At 38.6% G+C, this 23,173-nt stretch overlaps 2 protein-coding genes and 1 pseudogene across 13 annotated transcripts; 2 read left to right on the top strand and 1 right to left on the bottom strand.

The window, feature by feature from the left end:
* Positions 1-909: 909 nt before the first annotated feature.
* LOC131332245 (protein NLP6-like) lies at positions 910-8,832 on the top strand. Of its 8 annotated transcripts, none has more exons than XR_009201635.1 (6): positions 940-1,302; positions 2,411-2,991; positions 4,786-5,866; positions 6,364-7,382; positions 8,140-8,176; positions 8,733-8,832. XR_009201635.1 is itself a non-coding variant. In XM_058366357.1 (5 exons), exons 1-5 carry the CDS (start codon positions 1,032-1,034, stop codon positions 7,359-7,361), a joined length of 2,841 nt encoding a protein of 946 aa, XP_058222340.1. In that variant the 5' UTR covers positions 910-1,031; the 3' UTR covers positions 7,362-7,686. The 8 variants fall into 8 exon arrangements, 5 of the variants coding, with proteins under 5 accessions (XP_058222340.1, XP_058222337.1, XP_058222336.1 ...); XR_009201636.1 differs by lacking the exon at positions 8,733-8,832 and adding an exon at positions 8,357-8,726; XR_009201634.1 differs by lacking the exon at positions 8,733-8,832 and adding an exon at positions 8,314-8,726.
* Positions 7,540-12,504, top strand: LOC131332631 (glutathione reductase, chloroplastic-like; annotated as a pseudogene).
* Positions 12,505-13,023: 519 nt separating this feature from the next.
* Positions 13,024-19,123, bottom strand: LOC131333111 (U3 small nucleolar RNA-associated protein 18 homolog). Of its 5 annotated transcripts, none has more exons than XM_058367456.1 (3): positions 19,049-19,123; positions 18,362-18,925; positions 13,024-15,022 (listed from the first exon to the last, which is right to left on the bottom strand). In XM_058367456.1, exon 3 carries the CDS (start codon positions 14,999-15,001, stop codon positions 13,292-13,294), a length of 1,710 nt encoding a protein of 569 aa, XP_058223439.1. In that variant the 5' UTR covers positions 15,002-15,022; positions 18,362-18,925; positions 19,049-19,123; the 3' UTR covers positions 13,024-13,291. The 5 variants fall into 5 exon arrangements, with proteins under 5 accessions (XP_058223439.1, XP_058223440.1, XP_058223436.1 ...); XM_058367457.1 differs by having other exon boundaries at positions 18,865-18,925; XM_058367453.1 differs by having other exon boundaries at positions 18,362-19,123.
* Between the last annotated feature and the right edge of the window lie 4,050 nt (positions 19,124-23,173).

Raw genomic sequence — 23,173 nt, 5'->3', positions numbered from 1 at the left:
ATGGGCCCACTTATTGTTTATTAGCTACTCTACGTAAAAAAAACTTACACGCATTGTATAATCTATCTAAACTAGCACACAAAATACTAGCAAAATTATTGGAACACATAAAACATATATTCATTTTTAGTTCTTTATCACACGTTACAAAATACACCAGTAAGATCAGCTCTAGGATTTTAATTAAAACGTTCATAAATTTTTTATATACAAGACACATGAGAAAGTAAAGATAATTATTTCGGTTCGAAATAAATTATTACTTTATTTATTTTGGTCGAGTTACATTACCCTCCCACACAAGTTTAAGAGAGTTTCTATCCGTTCGAATAATCAGAACAAATAATATTCAAGAATATCAAACTATATGCAAGTAAATGTAAAATATTGGTGCATTGTGTCGCTTCAACCCTTGAATGTATAGTAGAGCCGCCTCCTACACTACTGCACACGCATTGGATATTTGGATCTATTACCAAATTATAAACAAATAGAGTAAAAAATGCAGCAGGGCCAACTGGCCAAGATTAGATACTTCGGTTGATTAAAAAAGTTAAGTAACAAGGAGGAGGAACAAGGGAGAAGTTTTTTAGTGCCGGGTGGGCACGGATCATGTGGTGTCGAGCACACATCTCAATCGTCCAAACGTATTTTGGATGGCTTAAATCTGTTTGGACTTGAGGGGGTATTTTGATGATTTCACATTTAAAAATTACCTAAACAGATCTGGACCGTCCAAAACACGTTTTGAACAGCTGAGATAATGCTCGGCATCACGTGACCCGTGCCCACCCGGCACTGAAAAATTTCTCAGAACAAAGGGAGTTGTACCCTGATTGTCCTCTCCCACTCTTTTCATAATAAAAAATGAAAAAGAAAAGAGGAGGAATCAAATTAATTATCCGTAAAATCTGATTCCATTTACATAAAAAATACTCCAACGAATACTACACCACGTCTCTCTCCTCCTCTGTCGCCGCGCTCCCCCACCCCCCGAGCGAGAAATTCCCGGGAAAAAATCGGTCGACGGTATGTCCACCGAGTCAACCGAGTTGAGTAATCCGCTCACGGCGGCGGAGAGGTCGTCGCTAATGGATCTCGACCCCGATCTCGACGGTCCCTGGCAGTTCGATCACATCTTCTTCGTCAACCCGACGTCGCCGTTTTCCCCGCCGTCCTCCGACCAACCCGGCCCGCCTCTGTTGGATTGTTCCGACGATCGTGACGACGAACCCGCCGGAAATTCCGCGTCACCGAGCGGCGGAAGTACTCGTCTGTTCTACAACTGTAGAGAAGTTTCGTGTAGGTTTATTTCTCCAATTTAGCTTCTATTGATTTACTTCGCTTGTTTGTGTAATCTCTCAGCTGTGTGTGTGTGTTTTTAATTCATCTCGTTTTGATTGTGTAGCTTGCTTTAATCGCTGATTGTACATGTGTTTGTATTTTATTTAGCTGAGACTAAATAGTTACTCAAACAGTTAAACTTAGTTTGGAAGCTTAGGAACCAGTGGAGTATGGAGTGAAAGGGAAGAAGACGAGACAATGTGTCTTTCGTTGTATCAGTCTCGGAGCTTCTTTGCTTAGGCAGTGTTTTGATTTGTTGGAACAATTTTGAAAAGGAGTTGAACGGTCATTCATTAGTAGAATGGCAATTCAGATGAAATTAGGGAATGATAATTCTACTTGTAGTTTAATGAACCAAATGTTGTCATAAGCATTCTAGAGAAAGCATCGTTCCATTCTAGCTTCATTCAAGGAAATCAAACACTACTAAAGAGTTATTAGCTTCAAGTTAAGTTTTAGTTTTTTTTTTTCCCTCTAGTATTTGAGACGCCTGCTAAACATCGAAGTAGAAACTTGCCCTTTTTCCTCTGCAGATGAGACCATGTGTCTTTCGTTCATTTTGTCTCGGAGCTTCTTCGCTTAGGTAGTGTTTGGTTCATTGGAATGATTTTGAAATGGAGTGGAATGGCCATTCATTAGTGGAATCACTGGAATGGCCGTTCGACTGAAATTGGGGAATGATAATTCTACCTTGTAATTTAATGAACCAAATGTTGTAATAAGTATTTTAAAGAAAGTATCATTTAATCCTAGCTTCATTCAAGGAAATCAAACGTTGCTAAAGAGTTACTAGCTTCAAGTTTAGTTTTCGTTATTTTTCTCAAGTATTTGAGACAACAACTGAACATCTAAGTAGACACTTGCCCTTTCCCCTCTGCTAGTTCCTTGACCTTAATTTGTCATAGCAAAGTGAAAGGTCAAGAACTCATGCCATCAACCCCTTCTCCCTGCTCAACCTACCGTACAGCCAAACAGATAAAAACGATCTCCTTTATTATTGGGAACTATTCCGTTTCAAATGTCACGCACTTCTGAAATTATTAATTTCTAACTGATGGTTATGTAGTAGATATAGGTAATCCTGATTCAGTTACTGGAAGTCTGCCTAGAATTGGTGGTACAAGAAGGCTACCTCCACCATCTCTGGGATTGACACCACTGAATTATCCGGATTGGTCTTGTGTGATTAAGGAGAGAATGGCACAGGCGCTACGATACTTCAAAGAATCGACTGAACAACATGTTCTAGCTCAGGTTTGGGCACCTGTGAAGAGAGGCGGCCGGTATGTGCTCACAACTTCTGGCCAACCCTTTGTGCTCGACCCACGCACTAATGGACTTCACCAATATAGAATGGTCTCGCTGATGTATATGTTTTCTGTGGATGGGGAGGATGGTGGAGCCCTTGGCCTTCCTGGGCGTGTTTTCCAAAAAAAATTGCCGGAGTGGACTCCAAACGTGCAATATTATTCCACCAAGGAGTATCCACGACTTAGTCATGCTTTGGTTCACAATGTTCAGGGAAGCTTGGCTTTGCCAGTTTTTGAACCTTCTGGGGAGTCCTGTGTTGGTGTGCTTGAGCTCATAATGACTTCACCGAAGATTAACTATGCTCCTGAAGTTGACAAAGTCTGCAAAGCACTTGAGGTTGGTTTCTCCTCCTCTTATTATATCCATGTCCAGTTCCATGTTATGATCGTCACCAACCAGTGACTGATATGTTGAATCCTTGATATATTAGTCCTTGCAGGGATATTCTCAAGTTTTAGTTCCATGGTCAATTTCTGGTTATAGTTTTTGTAGTTCCCTGTATCCTGTAAAAGAAAAGAAAATGCAGAAATGTTCAGCGAGAATTTGACCTGACTCTGTCATTGTCTGATACTTGTAGCGAGTGTTTGAGAATGGTTGGGCGATTCAATATAGTTTCCATCAAGCTTTATTAGGGGTGCCTGGATTGGCCATTATTAATGACAAAAGAATTATGTCATAGGCAAATCGTAAGCCATGGGTGTTTTGATTTTTATCCAGAATAATTCTGTTGAGAATACGGTCTTCTATTGTGCTTACCCTAAATATGAATGTTAAAGCCTTAAAAAGGTTTTCTGTTTTTTTTTGGTAATTTTCCCTCGGATGATATGATGGATCCAGAATGAGTGCCATACATATCTACCTATCCTAATGGTTGACTATTGATTATGCTATTAAATTTGATGAGTGTGCGTGAGGAGAAAACAGAGATTTTTTTTAGATGATATAATTTGTTCTTTGTTTTGTGGAAGATGTCATTTCAGTGTGGGTGGTGATTGAGGCTTCCAACTGTAATCGGCTACAAAACTGCCCACCTTCTGCCCTTAACTTTATGTTGGGTTTGAGACATGTTCCGTCCCAGTTGTCTGGTGCCACACCTATATCCTACATTCTGATTTCAATACTTAGCAATCAGAATGTAATTCGTATTGTCTAAGTTCTTGTGTCCATTTCTTAGCATTGAAGATTACATTGGGTTGATGTTGGTATTCTAAACTTGCGGTGCTGTAGTTTGGTTATGTTTTGATTTGCCTGTGTTTAGGTGTGGAACAGTATGAGGTTTGTCATTGTATTTTGTATTTCCCATTCCATGCCTCTGCAATAGATAGAAGGGGGAGTTCAACCTTCCAATGTAGGTTCGCTGAATGGTCAATATGTCATGGGAAACGTCTGAAATGCCATAGTTCTTCCAATTCTGAACCATATGCCAGCTGGATACTCTATTTTGAATATCTCCTACTTTTCTTTTCTTCTTTTCATTTTGCTCCCGAATTTAATGATAAGTGAATAAGTAATGATTATAACAAATAAAAAACTTGAGGACACCTTTTTATTCACTAGAATTTTGGCATTTGTTACCATGATAATATGCTAAAATGCCCAAAAGAAGCTTGCAATGAAGTATTTCGAAATATTGCCTATGCATTATCTTCAATCAGACAGACTTTGATGTAGGTTGAACTTTGTGCAGAAGTCATTTGCAAAATTTTCTTGCTAGATCTTGCATTCATGTGTTTTCCTTTCTTAAGATTGAGAATTTGGAGTGTATTTTTGTCAATCAAGGCACAAATTCAGAGATGCTTCCTTTATGCATACGTTCTTTGTGGTTTTAGTTACCTCTCAGCTTGATATAGCTAGAAATTACATAGTTATACTGGAATAATGCAAAAATAGAAAAGGAAAGGAGCTGATAAAATTTGGATTCAGTTTGTTGAGTTCTGTAGTTTCTGAACTCTGAAGTTCCAGAAAAAAGTATGTTAGAGTTCAGTGGCATGAACAACACATTTCATCCTATCTAAATAAGATGATTTTATCTGATGCTTCCACGTAATATTACGTATCTGCTCCACCGAATATCTTTTGATTAAAACCTTTCAAGCTTCCTCAGAGTTCATAATTTCAGTTTCGCTGCAGGCGGTAAATTTAAGAAGTTCGGAGATTTTGGATCATCCAACCACACAGGTAAACAGCAACAATAATATGAAAACTCACCCTATAGTCTTTTCTTTCTGTGATCTCACAAATGCATGTTTTAATGTGCTTCTGAACCAGATTTGTAATGAAGGTCGTCAAAAAGCACTTGCTGAAATCTTGGAGATACTAACAGTGGTGTGTGAAACTCACAAATTACCTTTGGCTCAGACCTGGGTTCCTTGCAGGCATCGCAGTGTTCTAGCAATTGGTGGTGGTTTGAAAAAGAGCTGCAGTAGCTTTGATGGCAGTTGCATGGGACAAATCTGTATGTCAACCACAGATGTAGCTGTTTATGTAGTTGATGCTCATATGTGGGGATTCAGGGAGGCATGTGCTGAGCATCACTTGCAAAAGGGGCAGGGGGTTGCTGGGAGGGCATTTGCATCCCAAAACTCAAGTTTCTGCGAGGATATTACCCAGTTCTCCAAAACTGAGTACCCCTTGGTGCATTACGCACGCATGTTTGGATTAACTAGCGCTTTTGCAATCTGCTTACAAAGCACTCACACTAGAAACGATGATTACATTTTGGAATTCTTTCTGCCCCCTGACATCGGGGACAAAAGAGACCAACTGAAGTTGTTGGGCTCCATATTGGTTACAGTGAAGCAGCATCACCAGAGTCTTAAGGTTGCGTCCAGTAAAGAACATGAAGGAGAGGTAAGATGTGTTGAAATAATTAAAGCCTCGATGGGTGAGATACTTGGTTCAGAAATTGAATCTGTTCAAGTATTACAAAGTGCAATATTTCCACCTGGCCCTGTTACCTTACAAAATGGACCAGAGATGGAACTTCTTGATTCTCCGCAACTGCAGTTAAGGATAGAAGTTGATTCTATTACCAGTGGAGGGAGCATTGGTGAAGCAGGTGAAATCCAGAATGGTGTTTCTTTTCCAGGCCGTCGACACGGGAGCAAAAAATCAGAGAGGAAACGTGGAAAAGCTGAGAAATCAATCAGCTTAGAGGTGTTACAGCAACACTTTGCTGGAAGTCTTAAAGATGCTGCTAAGAGTTTAGGTGGTAAGTTTATACGTTTATTGTTAGAGAGTATAATCCCAGAGTTGCTTGGACATAGAACAAGTGATCACTTAATATGACGAGAGACCTCTTCACTCTTTTCGGTTGGATAAAAGTTTCTGCATGATGTTAAAGCATGGCCAATTTCATTCCATATTTAAATCATAATCCACACCTCATGTTGACAGACCCAAGAAAAATGTTGCACAGCAGCACAAGGATAGACCTAAAAGAGGCTACACGTGACAAACTTGAGAACGGCTGCACATGAGGAAGGAAAGTGTTGGAAAATATAACCCCATCACTTAATACAATGAGGGACCTCTCCACCTAATAGCTTAACCTTTGAGTTGGATCTAAAGTTCCTACATTCAGAATTCTTTGGTTATCATCTTTCTTATTTTGTTTTTACTAGTTGGATTTTTTGTTTGAAAGATGAACTTATTGGTAGCATTTGCAGCCGAAATCAAACCTCTCATCAAGATTCTTAATTTCTACAGTTTGCCGTACTACAATGAAGCGAATCTGTCGGCAGCATGGGATCTCTCGTTGGCCATCCCGCAAGATCAACAAGGTTAGCCGTTCCCTGTCTAAGCTACAGCGTGTTATGGAATCTGTCCCAGGCACTGGAGGAGAATTTAAGTTAGCTTCTCTTGCCGCAAGTTCACTTCCTGTTGCTGCCTCTTTGGATGTTCCCAATCGACAGAATGCAGCAGGTTCTAAACCTCCCAACCTTGGGGAAGAAAAACATGAATTTATGACCCCTAATGAATCTGGAAGCCAACATCATGAAGGCTCAAGCCCATCCAAATCAGGAAGTGGCTTACAAGAGGAGAGCTGCGGGACCCCTACTTCCGATGGCTCATCCCTCGGTGTCTCCTGCTTAGGAAATCAGCACTCATCCCAAAACGATCTAGCTGTTTCGCCTCTCCACGAAAAGCATGTGAAAGTTTGCAGATCAATTGAACTGACGTGTCAACCAGCAGCTACATTTTTTACTCCTGCTGCTAATGTCACAACACAAAGTAGAGAAAAAATTGGAGGAACCCTGATCGAAGATGCCGGAAGCCCACATGATATTAGCCCTGCAGCAGTGCATGTTCTTTTTGATGACCGGGTCCCATTACATTCTGAACTGGAATGTAGAGAAGGCATAGTAGCTTCTACTGACAGAATGCCACATATTTTAGCCGGGCTAGAAATGGAGACTGTGACCATAAAAGCGACGTACAATGATGACATTATAAGATTCCGGCTTTCTTTGGATTCTGGTATTGCCAAACTCAAGGAAGAAGTGTCAAAAAGGCTGAAAGTGGACATGGGTACGTTTGATATCAAGTACCTAGATGATGATAATGAATTGGTTTTAATAACCTGCGATGCAGACCTACTGGAGTGTGTGGATGTATCCAATTTATCTGGCAGCAAAATAATCAGATTGTCCATTCATGATGTGATGGCCAATCTGGGGAGCTCCATTGAGAGTTTGGGCCAATAAGGAAGATTCCTTGTAAATATGGTAACCCTCTAGCGCCATTCTTGTAGAGTTAGGTTCTACTGTAAAAGTTGTAAACTTCTGGAATGACCACCTGTTGAAGTTGCTCCTGATTTTTCCCGTTTTGCTGTGATGATTCTAGGTTCTTGTTAGAATTCTATTTAGAATTGAATAGCTGGGTATGACTTGTAGATATCGGTTGAAGAGAGTTCACTACATTGTCCCCACCCCCAAGGGGGGAAGTGAACTGCTTATTGTAATCCTCTTGTAATCAGTGTTTGGGAAAGTAATACATCTTCCGTAGAAGAGCATATCATCCACCCTGTAACGATTATCTTATGCAATCTGATCCATATTTTACGGGAAAAGACTGAACTAGGACAGCCATGCTAGTCTTCGGCAAGAATACTTGGGAGGTTAATGCCAAATGCATACACGAAGGCATAGATACATGTCAAGAGTTGAACTTTCTTTTGCGGAATTTTCTCGCTGTTTTTATGTACATCTCAGGGTAAGGAAGCTTTATTACTGTCTTCCTTTTTTGATGAATGAGGGTGCTTCTATTTTCCTAGTCAAATGAGAACTTATAGTCTTTTGTATTTTTTCATGGAACAAAATTGAGTACCTTAATTCTCGAAGAGTAGATGCATATCATCAATTTTGGTGTTCGACTGTTCGTCCAACTTCTGTGCTATTTAGCCTTGTTTCCATTTGAGAGAGATTATTCAAATCCAATACAATGGAGGAACTAATTGTGTTTAAATTGTTCAATACAATTTAGGTCATTGGACGGTACTGAATTGTGTCTGGAAGCATAGGTATGTTTAAATTACTCTAATTCCATGTGAGTACTGAATTACTGACTGGTGTTTTTATGCCAGGCATTAGAGACTTGATTTTCCTTGTCTGTGAAGTAATTCCTTGGTTGTGATGGATGTTTTTTTGACATTTACAGCCAATTCTCAGTTGTTAAAAAGAATGTTGAATTTGCATTATAGTGGTTTAGGTTGACGAGGAAGGAATGGATGTGTTCCACGGGGCAAATGAATGTCGGAATGCATGCTGAGCTTGGTATGGGGACCTTGCTTGAATAGTTTTACGGGTAATGGATGTTGGGATTTTGTCAAGCATGGATTCACACAAGCAATCCTGATTAAAACTTTTCTTTTTTGTATGGTCACTAGTGTTAAAGATGTTTGAAAAGCACGCCTGCAAGTTACTTTGCATCAATTCTAGAAACTGTTCTAAAGAGGCATAGGTTTATATTTTGTCCACTTTATATGCATTACAAAACTTCAGTTTTTCATGTTCAACATTGAGATTATCTGCGAGTTGGTAAACAAGGGTTTTATTTTCTGGTATAATTGCATGAAGGTGTGTGCTTCGTGGATGTGTACCTAAGAAAGTACTTGTGTATGCATCCAAATTTTCTCACGAATTTGAAGAGAGTCATGGTTTTGGATGAAAATATGATGCTGAACCCAAACACGATTGGAGCACCCTGATGGCTAATAAGAATGCTGAGTTGCAGCGCCTAATTGGTATCTACAAGAACATTCTCAATAATGCTGGTGTCACTTTAATTGAAGGGCGTGGAAAGGTTGGATGTTGTGTTGCCATTTTATCACTTCGACATAGTTTGTGATATAAATGTCATGAATGTGTATTCATATTCAAAACCTTGTTTACTGATGCCAACAATTTACATGACTCTATATACAGATTGTGGATCCACATACAGTGGATGTAGATGGAAAGCTCTACTCGGCAAGGTACATTCTAATTGCAGTAGGGGAGTGCCCCTTCATTCCTGAAATTCCCGGACATGAGTTTGCGATAGATTCAGATGCAGACCTTGATTTGCCTTCCAAGCCTGAAAAAGTTGCAATAGTTGGGGGAGGTTACATTGCACTCGAGTTTGCTGGGATTTTCAATGGATTGAAAAGTGAGGCCCACGTATTCATGCGACAGAAAAGGGTTTTGAGAGGTTTCGATGAGGAGGTGAGGAATAACAACCTACGTGAGTGTCTTTGTTTAGTACTTAATCAGTCGATAGTTTCTCCTCATGTGCACAACTTACTTTTATTCATGTAGGTCAGAGATTTTGTTGCAGAACAGATGTCTCTAAGAGGGATCGAGTTCCATCCAGAGGAGTCGCCTCAGGCTATCCTTAAATCGGCAGATGGTTCATTGACTTTGAAGACTAGTAAAGGGGCCGTTGAAGTTTTCTCTCATGTCATGTTTGCTATGGGCCGCAAGCCTAATACAAAGGTTTGATTTTTAAACTTTTTGGTTGGCTTTTGTTTCTACAGGCTTCTGTGAGTTTGTCACTTTACCAAATGTAGAGTTCCAAGAGACATGGTCATTTCCTCTGTTATACTCCCTCGGTCCCATAATTTTGGTCCCCTACGAAACTACTTGCAATTTTTAAACTTAAAAGTAATGTATTTGCTAAAATAATTTTTTGATTTTTTTGCACCTTAAAAAAGATCAAATCGAGATCTATCAAAGAAGATCCCTATTGCACAAAAAATTATTTCTGTAAGTACGTTATTTTTAAGCTTAAAAATTGCACGTAGTTTCATAGAGGACTAAAATTATGGGACGGAGGGAGTAATTATTTTCCCTCTCTTTCTTCCCTGTCAAGCAATGGATACTTTTCATATCTTGATTTTGTGCTGAGAAAGGGTAACTTATGTAACATGAAGTTAATCCACCGTTTTGAAAGACATTTGTTTTAGGGCTTAAATGATTTATATGCTGAAACATGTATGCGCTAGACCCATGTTGGATTTTTGATACATGGACTGATGAACTAAATTCGATTGCAGAATTTGGGATTGGGGAAGGTAGGGGTAAAAATGACCAAGGATGGAGCAAAAGAGGTAGCTTCTTTGGGTTTTTGGTTGTCTCTTTTACTTTTTATCTTTAAGTCTCTATCTCTCTTATACTCCAACGTGATGCCTTTAATCATTTATTGTCTTTTCTACTTTTGTTCGGGTTGATGAATACTCCCGTACATCTGTTCCGTCCATTTTGGCTGTTGGAGATGTCACAAATAGAATAAATCTAACTCCAGTTGCTTTGATGGAGGGAGTGGCAGTGGCAAAAACTCTCTTTGGGAATGAACCTACAAAACCTGATTATAGGTACTCTATGAGTCTGCATGTCTTGTCATAAATTGGTTGATAGCTTCAAGAAGGTGAAACAATCTCCCAATTGAGCCTTCGTAAATCCATTTTAGTACTTTATGCATCAGTTAGTTGCTTAAAGGATTGGAGGACCATATGAGAACTCAGACCGGATGAGAAAGTTGAGTTGACTGTCTACTAAATAATGGTGATGAACAATAGCTTTCTGACCATGTTTTCTGCCTTTTTTATTAGGGCTGTCCCATCTGCTGTGTTTTCCCAGCCACCTATTGGACAAGTTGGAATTTCAGAAGAACAGGTGTTGCATATTGTAAAGGCTACTCTTTCTGGGCTCCCAGACCGGATTTTCATGAAACTTATCGTATGTGCAAAGACTAGAAAAGTTCTTGGGTTGCACGTGTGGAGAAGATTCACCAGTAATTGTGCAGGTTTTGTCCCCTCTGTGTTCAGTTTTTTGCTTCCACTGGGGGGAGAAAATTTCGGTGGTCATCTGAAATTGGTAGTTCGAGGCTTCATGCTTTCAGTTGATCAGATTTGTTTATTGAATTTCAGGGATTAGCAGTTGTTGTGAAAGCTGGCTTGACAAAAGATGATTTTGATGTCACAGTGGGTATCCATCCTACAGCAGCAGAGGAACTTGTCACTATGAGGACTCCTTCGCGGAAGATTTGAAGTTGCTTTCCACTGGAGGTTGTCTAATAAGAACTTAGACATGTATTATGACTCCAAATATATGTTTACATGAACATATTCATTCGATTTCTCATCTGCCAAACATATTTATGCTTTTCTTTTCCCGCTAGTAGTCTTACTGCTCTGCCTCTCTGACCCAAAGAAAAACACAACCCCCGGGGCACAAGTTTATTTGCAAGCTTGTTAATTTACATTGAACATGAATAGATTGATAAACCATATTCTTAGTTAATTCTCGCACACAACTGTTCATTGTCTTTCATGCTCACATTTTTATTGATTGGCTACAATCCTATTCTAACAATTGCAGAGTAAGGATTCTGAAGTTACAGCTGGGGTTTAGCATCATTCCACATGCCATTATTAGGTGAGAACAGTCGCATAACTTCTATTTATACCCTTCATTACGATTATACTTTGTTTACTATTTCCCTTTTGTTTAAACTATTCAAACACTGGGGAAAGATCTGCGCTGTTGGTCTCTTGAGGAGTTCATCTTGCCTGACATGATTCCTGTAGAGCATTTTGTTCTCATATTTGCTTAAATAACTGAATCTTATAATGGTGGGGTAGGAACAGTGTAGCGTCCTTGGCCTCGTTCCAGAACGGGTTTTAAGTACTTATTTTTTTAAGAAGGCAATTTCAAGCTCAAAAATAATGGGTTTAATGAAATTTAAAAATTTGCAATATGGATCTTGTTTGAAAGATCTCGATGAGATCTTTTATACGGTGCAAAAAAAAATTTTCATTTACATTATTTTTGAGTTTGAAAATGTGAAATAAATACTTATTTTTTAAGGAGGTGTTCTGGAACGGTAATCATTTACTAAACTTATATAGACTTTCAGAAATTTTGATTCTACAATGTTTTGCAGGATGACTTTCTCCGGAAATTGAAGGTGGAATCCTGTTGAGAGTTGAATGGTTTACAAAAACCTGGATGTGGACCTGCAGCAGCAATGGACCTCTCTTTGAAGGAGCGTGAAGAGAATGGTATATGGATGAGGCCGTTGATGATCCTCATTGAAGATAGATCCCTTTAGTCTGTTTCTTCAACATGGTGTGATATTGCGGCAGTTTGAAAGCCGATGATATACATAATACATAATGCGAACTCTAACCTTCCCTCTTTTACCCCATACTAGTTTTGCAGGCCCTACAAGCAACGGATAAATTATTTCAATGCAAGAGTGATCATGGAGATTTTTCTCTATATCAATTTGCGTAGAGAGAAATGATTTTCTTGTTTTCTATGTACATAACGATATTGCTATGATATTTCATAATTTTATTTGCTCCAACTGAGACTTGGGTATGAATTTGTGTTGCGGCAGTTGATGTTTGTTTTGTCACATAACATTTCAATGTGGCCGCTCCATCTTCATCTATGGACTGCAATTTTATGGTGGTGGTTCTGAACATTGCCTGCTGCTGTAAGCTTTATTCTTAAGTTCTGTTGGGGGTCACTTTGCCAGTAAATTACCCTTGTAGTGCTGCATTTGGATGGACCAAAAAGGACAATTGGGATTCATGGGAATCAATTAAACAGCAAGGAACACACAGTAAGTTGGTAGGCTTTGGATCGAAAGAACATGCATTGTACAAAGGATAAAACAAAATTTAAAGGGCTCAAGACTCTGGACAATGAAACACACAATGATTCTTGAGGAAATTTTAAAACTTTGGTAGGGCGGTCGCCTAATCTCATTTGCCCCTTGGTCCATTATTGACTCTGGACAAGGTCCATTATTGACTCTGGACAAGATTGTAGTAGGTATTTGCCGTCAGAGTGGATTGAGAGCAGAAAATATCAAAAGCTGTTGGTACCGAATCAAAACTCTTAAACCAAAACTAGTTTGATGCTCAAATGGAAGCTCATCAACCACCCATCATACAGCAAAATTATCGGACCCCTGTGAAAGAATCCACCAGGGCAGACATTGGGTTCTTTTAACATACAGAAATCAAAACTGTGGTGCGAGAAGGCAGGTTGAAACCCAATTGCCTCCGCTCAAAATTCAGATACAGGACTACAGAAAGTTAACGGAAAAGACTTAAAACAAAATAAGCAACCAGTGCTCTTCTGTGTTATGCATGTTGGTAGTGATGCAACTTGTATAACCCCACTTTTCCAGCAGCATCTCCCAGGGCCATGAAGCCTCCACCAGGACTAAAATCCAAACACCGTGGATAATGCAAGTTCCGATTTGGAGGAGGCCAGTTAGAGAAAACGGTAAACGATGGTACGTGAATCAGCTTTAGACTATTCTTCTTCATGGTTGAACAGATTGCCAAAATCTGAGCATCGTTATTGAATTTCATAAAATCCACCTTAGTGGTTAGATTATCAATAGTCTTGATTGGTTTCCTCTTTCCACCCAAAAACTCTTCTCTGTTGTAAATATTCACAATCCCGCTGTCTGAACCAGATGCAAACAAACTTCCACTTGGATTAGTACAAAGAGATGTACCAGTTAAGCAACCTTCGTCAACAGCCTTGTGGAAGCAAGCCCTAGTTCTCAAATCCCAGTGGTAAACATGCCCATCACCACCAGAGCTAAGCAAATGTTGCCCATCATTAGCGAAAGCTAATGATCGAGCAGTTCCATTCATTTTAAGTGTTCCAATTAGATCCTTTGTTTTTGTTGAAACTAACAAGATATACCCTTCATTACCCACAAAGGCAATTGTATTAGAATCCGGCGAAACCTCAAAAACTTCCAAGCTCTTCTCCTCCCTCCCAGTTAAGGGGCCAATCTTATCTACAGTTGCTTTCACTAGATCCAGACAGTAGAAGAACTTTCTTCTCCCTGCTGCTATTGCTTGAGATCCATCAGGTAAGAAACACGCCTTTCGAATAGGCAAATCCTCTAGGAAAATGCTTTGTATTTTGGTGTTCCTTTTCCCATCTATCTGAAAAAATCTCAGCTTTTTATCTAGACCTCCGGTAAGAAGTAACTGAGCATTTCTATGGAACTGAACTGAATTTATTGGACCACTAGAACGATCTTCTGCATTTGCATCAACTAAGCTTGAGTACCCAAGAAGTCCTGGCAACAACTTCGCAGTGCTTTTCACAACAAGGTCCTCAGTAGATCGAAGAATGTCGTCGACACCTTCAACATCCTTATAACCCTGTGCCAAAACTGCCTCATTTTCATATTCAGGGTTGTCTTCATCAGAGCTGTAATTCCTTGACCTTGAATCCAGTTGGGCCCACTCTGTGCCCGGGTTCAGCTTCACGTGCTGAGCCCTTAATCTGGAGATGTAGGCGGAACCAGAGATGACACTTTCATCTTCTTCCTTCCGCAGTTTCCTCAATCTGTTGACTTTAGCTATATTTATACTGGTCTTTTCCTCCTCATCATCCACCCATACAGGTTTCCTTTGGCCAGTTCCTTCCTCATCATCACTACTTTGACTGAGACCTGCATCATCTTCATAAACAGAGAGTACGCTATTCGCAGACCTATCCGTAAAGAACAACGCAGAGCTTTCGTCAATTCCGTACCTCAATTCTTCATCATCTTCCTTCCCAAACTCAACCGGGGAGTACAGAGAACCAAACAAAGAGTTTTCCAACTTCTTCATTTCTTTTTCCTGCTCAATTTCCAACTGCTTGTCCTCCTCTTCATTGCGCTTTTCCTTTCTCTTCTTGACTTTGTACGTATCTGGCTCATCCTCTTTTCGATCTCCAACCTCTTGGTCACCTTCCAGTACTGAAGGCTGGTCAGAAACCTTCCTTTTGATCTTCTCAATTTGGACTTTAGGAAGCGCATTTTGAGAAATCAAACTCATCTTTTCGTAATATGTTTATTTCTGCAGAAATCAAACAGTAGGCAATTTCAGTCACTCAGAACATTGACAGGCAGGACAACAATCCTCACGTTTGGAAAATAAAAAAGAATCTAACAAATTGATTCTCAATCATGACCATCCATGCACAAAACAATCTGCAAAACAACTCATAAATCCTGGTTCTTCAACCAGCACAGTTAGTTACAATTCCACTAAGACAAAAGCCAAAAAAAGGTGTAAAAATACGGGCAATTGATCAGAAATGCAGAACACACTACCAGCGATTGGATAAATTATCACCATTCTTACAATGTTTATGGATGTGATTAGATATTAATTAGATTGTACTTCAAATAATAGCTACAAAAAAAATAGCTCGATTTATGGGAAAATCAATTCACAACGATGTGTATTGAACAGTTACATAAAATTGGTCGGCCCCACCCAAAAGAGATACGCTTTCCGTCCCAAAAAAATAGTCCCATACGAGAAGACATGCAATTTTTTGTAACAAAATAAAGTACTCATGTGCATGATTTTTCGAGTTTCTCCACATGAAAGTAAAGATCTCGATTAGTTGGTGCAAAAAGTTCAAAAAATAATGTACGGTACTTTATTTTTTGATCTGCAAATAGCACATATTTCATAAGGGACTATCTAAATGGGATGGAGGGTAGTACTAAATTCAATTTTTTGAGAATTTCGAAAAAAGATACGTATCTTGAGCTATAGACCATGAAACCAGACGAACTTACTGAAATATCTCTGTAGTTCAATTTGTATTGAACAAAATCTCTACTAGAAAAAGGAGCCGAGAAAATAAAGCAAACCAACACGAAAGAAGAACATATAAGAAATTCATTAAAAGTAAAATAAATTTCACTATCCCACCAATATCACTAAATTGTAAATACCAACGTATACATGTTTCAAACGCAAATGAAGTACTTGACAGCGGTGGTCGGCGGCCGACGTTAGAGTAGTTGAGGTGGCGTAGGTTGGAGCGGCGGGGTAGAGAGAAGAACTAGGGTTTTTTTTTTTTTTTTTAAACGGAGATGAACTGGAGTAGTACTAAGATTAAGAACATCTAAATTACGTAGAAACCCCCTTATCTATATTTCCCTTTCTCACTTAACCTTATCTATATAGATAAGGGGGTTTCAACATAATTTAAATGTTCTTAATCTTAGTACTAATCCAGTTCTTCTCTGTTAGAAAAAAAAAAACCCTAGTTCTTCTCTCTACCCCGCCGCTCCAACCTACGCCACCATCAACTACTAACGTCGGTCGCCGACCACCGCTGTCAGGTACCTTCATTTGCGTTTGAAACATGTATACGCTGGTATTTACTACTTAATGATATTGGTGGGATAATGAAATTTATTTTTTGAAGTTTAATGAATTTCTTATATGTTCTTTCGTGTTGGTTTGCTTTATTTTCTCGGCTCCTTTATCTATTGAACTAGAGAGGTATTTCAGTAAGTTCGTGTGGTTTCATGGTCTACAGCTCGATATACGTTTCTTTTTTCAAAATTCCCAAAAAATTGAATTTAGTACGACCCTCCATTCCATTTTGATAGTCCCTTATGGAATATGTGCAATTTGCAAATCAAAAAATAAAGTACCGTACATTATTTTTAAAACTTTTTGCATCAAATTAAAGAACTAATCAAGATCTTTACTTTCATACAAAGAAACTCAAAAAATCATGCACATGAGTATTTTATTTTGTTACCCAAAAATTGCATGTCTTCTCATATGGGACTATTATTTTGGAACGGAAGGCGTACCTCTTTTGGGTGGGGCCGACCAATTTTCTGTAACTATTCAGTTCACATCGTTGTGAATTGATTTTCCCATAAATCGAGCTTTTTTTTTTTTTGTAGCTATTATTCCTTTTGCATTTGTGTAGCCGGCGTCAACAAAGTAATACGAACCTATGTATGATTGATTTACTAAGTTACGTAATTTTTATTAAGAAATATGTTGATAAAGTTACATATGTAATAAATAAAATGCTTACCAATGGGAATTTTTAGCCCATTTGTCCTAGTAATAGGATCGCGCAAGATTCTAGAGTCTGCTACTGACCCCTCCCAACCAGCTAAGACATAGATTATGTTCATATCTGTGTTACAAACACCCGACACATTTGTAGCCAAATCTCCTTTTCGATTCCTATACCTTGGTTTGACAGATGGACCAACTCGAACATCAATGTATGTGCCATCTAGTGCCCCCAAACAATTCTAAAAATATTGCAAGAAGTTAATTATTTTTACTTAGAAACTTAAAATAATTGTACGAGTTATGTACTCAATTTCAGATGTTACCTGAAAAATTTTCCACCTATCATCTGTGCATGCTTGAGTTATAGGCTCAGGCTTGACGAGTAGTTGACCTTGCAGGCGTATGATAGCCCGAAGAACATCATTGAAATGCCTACTAACAGTTTGACCTGACCGGATTAACAACTCTATTCTTATGGTAGTGCGCTATGGTGTACAAAAACATCGCAACTTTCTCCTCCAAACAAACTGACCTTGAATGGGACAACCCCCAACTGTTTCAATTAGGTTACATAGACGCATAAAGCAATTCCTATCCATCCGAAATTGCTCCAAACAAGTTATGTCGCTACGACGCACTAACCGATTGATGTTATCTATTTGTTCTTGGAATGGGTTCGGTTCCGTAAACCTAGATTCGTGTCGAGAGTAATATCTCTCAAGAGCAACTTGGACCACAATTATAGCCAAACCACACACCACTTTTTTCTGCCTGATCAAATGCATCACTATGGTGAACACCTCGGTCTCCTCCGAATTATAATCCAACTCATTTCCAGTGATATCCATCTACTAACAAAATATCAAGGCAGAAAAAAATCAGTGTTCTAGATACCAATGTTAGAACAAAGTATACCAGTGGAATATTAAGGGGCTAAATAACCCTTCTAAGTAGCAAAATGTCACCTAATCAACCCAAAATAAAGCAGATTTTATTGGTCTATTGGAGGCTAAAATTCGACAGGTTAATTTTCAAAATGTTCTCCGTAGCATCTCTGACTCTATGAGGTCTTCTGGTAATCATCTTGCTGGACACGCCTACACTGGTATATTGCTTACTCAATATACCCGTTCAGAAGTACCGTATTCTAGGGTTTCAAAAAATCAACTGAAAGAGATTCCAGGGTTTTGAAATAGTTTGTGACTAAAAATTATTAAAACTAAAACACATGAAACAGAAATCACAGCAGAAATCCCAAGATCTCAAACGGAAACCAAGCAGATTTCTCAAACGAACTCATTCCAGAAATCTCAAGATCGAGATTGACCGAGAGAGAGAGAGACGAAGTACCAGGTTCGGAAGAAGTTCGTCACGAATCGCCTCAGAGCTGCCCTGATGTAGAGAGAGAAGGCGCGGCGAGAAGAAGAAAAGTGGAGAAGCAGCGTGGAAGCGATGGTTTTATATCAGTGGCATTTTTGCAATTCTTGGGAAGTTCCCTTCCGTGTGTTTTTTTTTGTCCGGCATAAATAATCCCAATGGGCTGGCATTTGAGGCATTCGGGGCGGAAATTGGATTTTCCGTCCCCGATTCCGAACCCAAAGTTCCGCCCATATCCGCCCCGTTCAGGAGGGAAGAATGAAACCGTTTCCGAGCCATTCGATTTTCGGGTAATCCCCGAACCGAATGGAATAGGAAAAATACAACTAAAAGATGAAGCACAAATACAACGGAAATGGACTCCTACGGATTCAAATTTGAACTGAAAACAAAAACCCAGATGTGAATGCAGTGGGCTTCGGGGTTACAGCAGAGATCAGAAGAAATGGAAGCACATCAAGAGAGAGAGAAGTAACCTCTGTGAAAACGAACGCTCCAATGTTATTCTTCAGCTGGGTTTTTCTTCGGCTAAGAAACCTAGAAAATGGGTTTTGGTTGGAATAGAGTGGAAAACAGATCTGATCAGTTAGATGATGCAATTTGCAAGCATGGTTAAACACACAGAGAGAGAGAGAGAGAGAGAGAGAGAGAGAGAGAGACCCCAGATCTAAATCGCCGCCTCTCCCTCACTGAGAAGTGAGAAGTGAAAATAGGACCGGAAGTATGGAAAACCCTAACTCGGTGATGTGTATAACTGTACATATATAGGCAGGGGTAATTTTGTAATTTACTAGTTTGGTTCGGGTTTGTATCTGCTGAACCAGAACCGAACCGAAACCCGTTCGGTTATCCTTTGTGCCAACCATACCCGTACCCACGGAAAAAATTTCAGTTATAGTTCAGAGATAATTTCGGAAATCGATTCAGGTACCTATCGACTCAGTTTAAATTGCCATCCCTAAATCCTAACCCTCCAATCTACTATCACAAACGTACACAGTAATTGGGCTGACTTTTGGTTTCCTAACAATCAGGCACATAAAACTTGTTAAATTTTGGTTTCCCAAAAATTAGGCGTATTCTTCCTCACTGATTTTTGAAGTCTGAACCCAGTCCAAGGTTTTAGTGTGCCTGATTTTTGGGGAAGACTTCGAAAATTACTGCGAAAAAATACGCCTTATTAGAGACTGTGTACCCGTGATTTTGCCTTTCTATTTTTGGCCCTCGGATTGAATTCACATTTACTTTCCAGAAAATAATGCAGTGTAATTACCAAATTGCCAAAGGTTGCATGAAGGGTGGAAATTTGTGCAAGAAAATATGTGTTCAGTGAACGGTCTAGATTTATGTAAAAAAAATCTATGAGCCACAAAACCGTTGTGTAATATAATATAGATTATTATATTATATCTCTGTGGTTGGATAAATTTGTGTGTTCTGTGTGTCTAGTTTTGTCACAAACATGACAAAACCAGTGGCAAACCGAACCGTTTTGAGTCTGCCAGAATCCTGATTGGATTTGCAGTTGGGGCTCTAGGTGGTGTGATTTGCTTCTGGGTTTGGTACAATAGCCGTATTTCTTGGCTATTTCCAACGCAACCGTTGGACTTCTGAAACAAATCTGAAGTCTTTTTCGGGTTAGTTGTTAAGGACAAGTGCAAGGCCTCTCCAAGTTTAAAGACCAAATTAGCTATTCAAAAGTCTCCTCTTCTTTTTTTTTAGCTAATTACTTTTGACTTTTGAGACACACTGCATCGCGCGATCTCTTTATTTTAACTCTGCTCCAATAAAATACTCTTTCTTTGTCCTTTCTTTCTTTATCCATGAAGCAATGAAAAAATTATTTCCGAAAATAATAGTACTATTCTACTCGGAGACAATAAGACATAGTTAGAGACACTCTTGGGCGCAGTAAGAACTCATTAAGAGGTTGAAGTGCATTTTTTATAACTTGACTAGCGTAAATATTTCCATGGATGTTTAGTCGTGCAACACTTATATAAAAATTTGTATACTATTTGTGGTTTTCTATCTCAATTTGATAGAGATAATATTTTTGTCTTTTATACGATTCTATAATACAATGATATATTTTAGTATGACACGACCACAACTTGTCCATGTCTGTATTTTTAAGAAACGTTGTGTTTGCGTGTCTGTGTCGTGTCCCTGGCCAAACTCAAAGGAGAAGTGTCAAAAAGGCTGAAAGTGGACATGGGTACGTTTGATATCGAGTGCCTAGATGATGATAATGAATTGGTTTTAATAACCTGCGATGCAGAGCTGCTGGAGCGTGTGGATGTATCCAATTTATCCGGCAGCAAAATAATCAGATTGTCCGTTCATGATGTGATGGCCAATCTGGGGAGCTCCTGTGAGACTTTGGACCAATAAGGAGGATTCCTTGTAAATATGGTAACCTCCTAGCACCATTCTTGTAGAGTTTGGTTCTACTGTAAAAGTTGTAAACTTCTGGAATGACCACCTGTTGAACTTGCTCCTGATTTTTCCCCGTTTTGCTGTGATTATTCTAGGTTCTTGTTAGAGCATCTGCAATGGGAATAATCAAAATCGATAACCAAAATGTGCCACGTCAGCATTTGATTATCCATTTAGTTCATAATCAAACCTAACAAACTTGATTTCCACATTGGTTATTTTTGTATTCCTATAAAAAAAACCCCACAATACGCAATGCATCTATGTCCAATTGCAAACGAGTTCCAATCACACACCCGACCACACCAAATTATTCGTCTCGATAAGACGATTCTAACGTGAGGTGTTTTTTAATTTTTTAGTTTTGAATTTGGTTATTAGGTTTGGTTATTGAGTTTTGGTTATTGGTAAAAGTTGTTAAGTTTGGTTATTCAAAAGTCAAAATTTGATGAGTTGCTAAGAGGTTGCTAAGTTTGGTTATTACAATGTGAGCACTTTTTTAAGCAAATATTGCTAACTTTAATAACCTTTTAGTTTTGATTATTATATTGTGGATGCTCTTAGAATTCTATTTAGAATTGAATAGCTGGGTATGACTTGTAGATATCGGTTGAAGTTAGAAGTTGAAGAGAGTTCACCACATTGTCCCCACCCCCAAGGGGGGAAGTGAACTGCTTATTGTAGTCCTCTTGTAATCAGTGTTTGGGAAAGTAATACATCTTCCGTAGAAGAGCATATCCTCAGCCCTGTAACGATTATCTTGTGCAATCTGATCCATATTCTACGGGAAAAGACTGAACTAGGACAGCCATGCTAGTCTTCGGCAAGAATACTTGGGAGGTTAATCCCAAATGCATACATGAAGGCATAGATACATGTCAAGAGTTGAACTTTTGTTTTGCGGAATTTTCTCGCTGTTTTTATGGACATCTCAGGGTAAGGAAGCTTTATTACTGTCTTCCTTTTTTGATGAATGAGGGCGCTTCTATTTTCTTAGTCAAATGAGAACTTATAGTCTTTTGTATTTTTTCGTGGAACAAAATTGAGTACCTTAATTCTCAAAGAGTAGATGCATATCATCAATTTTGGTGTTCGACTGTTCATCCAACTTTTGTGTTATTTAGCCTAGTTTCCATTTGAGAAAGATTATTTAAATCCAATACAATGGAGGTCTTGATTGTGTTTAAATTGTTCAATACGATATAGGTAAACTTGATTAAGATCGGTGTTTTTGTGATACACCATACTCATTACTTAACCATGAAGTAAACGAAATAAAATGTGTAAGACTATATAAAAGTTACGTACAAACTCCAGGTAGTCATCCGGGAAGCTGGCGGAGAAAATAAATCTCTGATAAGGCTGGACGAAATCGGGCAGAGCTTCTGCTGAGCCTCGGAGATAGTTGAAAAATCTTTGGCGGAAAATGGACATGTCTTCCGCAAGAGTCCGGAGATCTAGGAGAAAAGCATGCAGAAATCGGGCAGAACTATTCGTCTTGTAAACTCCATAACCAAGAACGTGTGTGCGAAAAATCAACTTAATTGGACATTGATAATTATATAAACGCGGTATATTTTGCTTTATAAAATAAGCGGTGCATATGGTTTCAAACTAAATTCATCCACTTTAAAACAATTTGTTTATAGAGTTATCAAATCCAATGAGATATTGATTTCTTGTACATAAATGCTTGGATTTAGAAACTACAAGATGAACGATTCAGATCTCTTTCATAGCCTCATAATGATAGCGAGAAAGTAGAGATTGACAAAGTACCTAAAATAAGGTACATAGACGAGCTTAACCCTCACATGAACCCTCCCATCGTAAGCTGCAGCCGCCTAAGCTGAATGGCTAGGATTTTTCTGGTATTTTTTCGGTATTATAGATTTTTTCGTAATTTTTATTGAGTTTCTTTGCCGTAATATTTACGGAGTAACATTAATAATTCTTTGACAAATGATTTTGGCGCTTCATTTTTTATGATGGCACTCCAAATTTGGAGTGCCATCATAAAACAAGTGGAGTGTCAAAATCATTTTTCTAATTCTTTTCGCTAAGAAGAATTAGAAAAATATAAAAATGGATCAAAATTCCGAAAAAAAAAATCATACAAGACGACACTAAGGGAGAAAAAAGACAGTTGTTTGGTTTTTTTTTGGTCTTTATCATTTTTTTTGGTTATTTTTGGTCTATCATTTTTTTTTTTTGGTTATTTTTGGTCTTTTTTCTTTGTTAGTGTCGTCTTATATGATTTTTTTTGAATATTGATCTTAATTTTTCATCTTTTAGACTTCTTCGGGCAAGACCAATGATCAATCTAAAAAATTTAATAAAAATGTA

This window comes from Rhododendron vialii, chromosome 7a (assembly GCF_030253575.1).
Source record: "Rhododendron vialii isolate Sample 1 chromosome 7a, ASM3025357v1".
In the NCBI taxonomy this organism is placed as follows: domain Eukaryota; kingdom Viridiplantae; phylum Streptophyta; class Magnoliopsida; order Ericales; family Ericaceae; genus Rhododendron; species Rhododendron vialii.
This window is presented reverse-complemented; position numbering and strand designations above follow the sequence as displayed.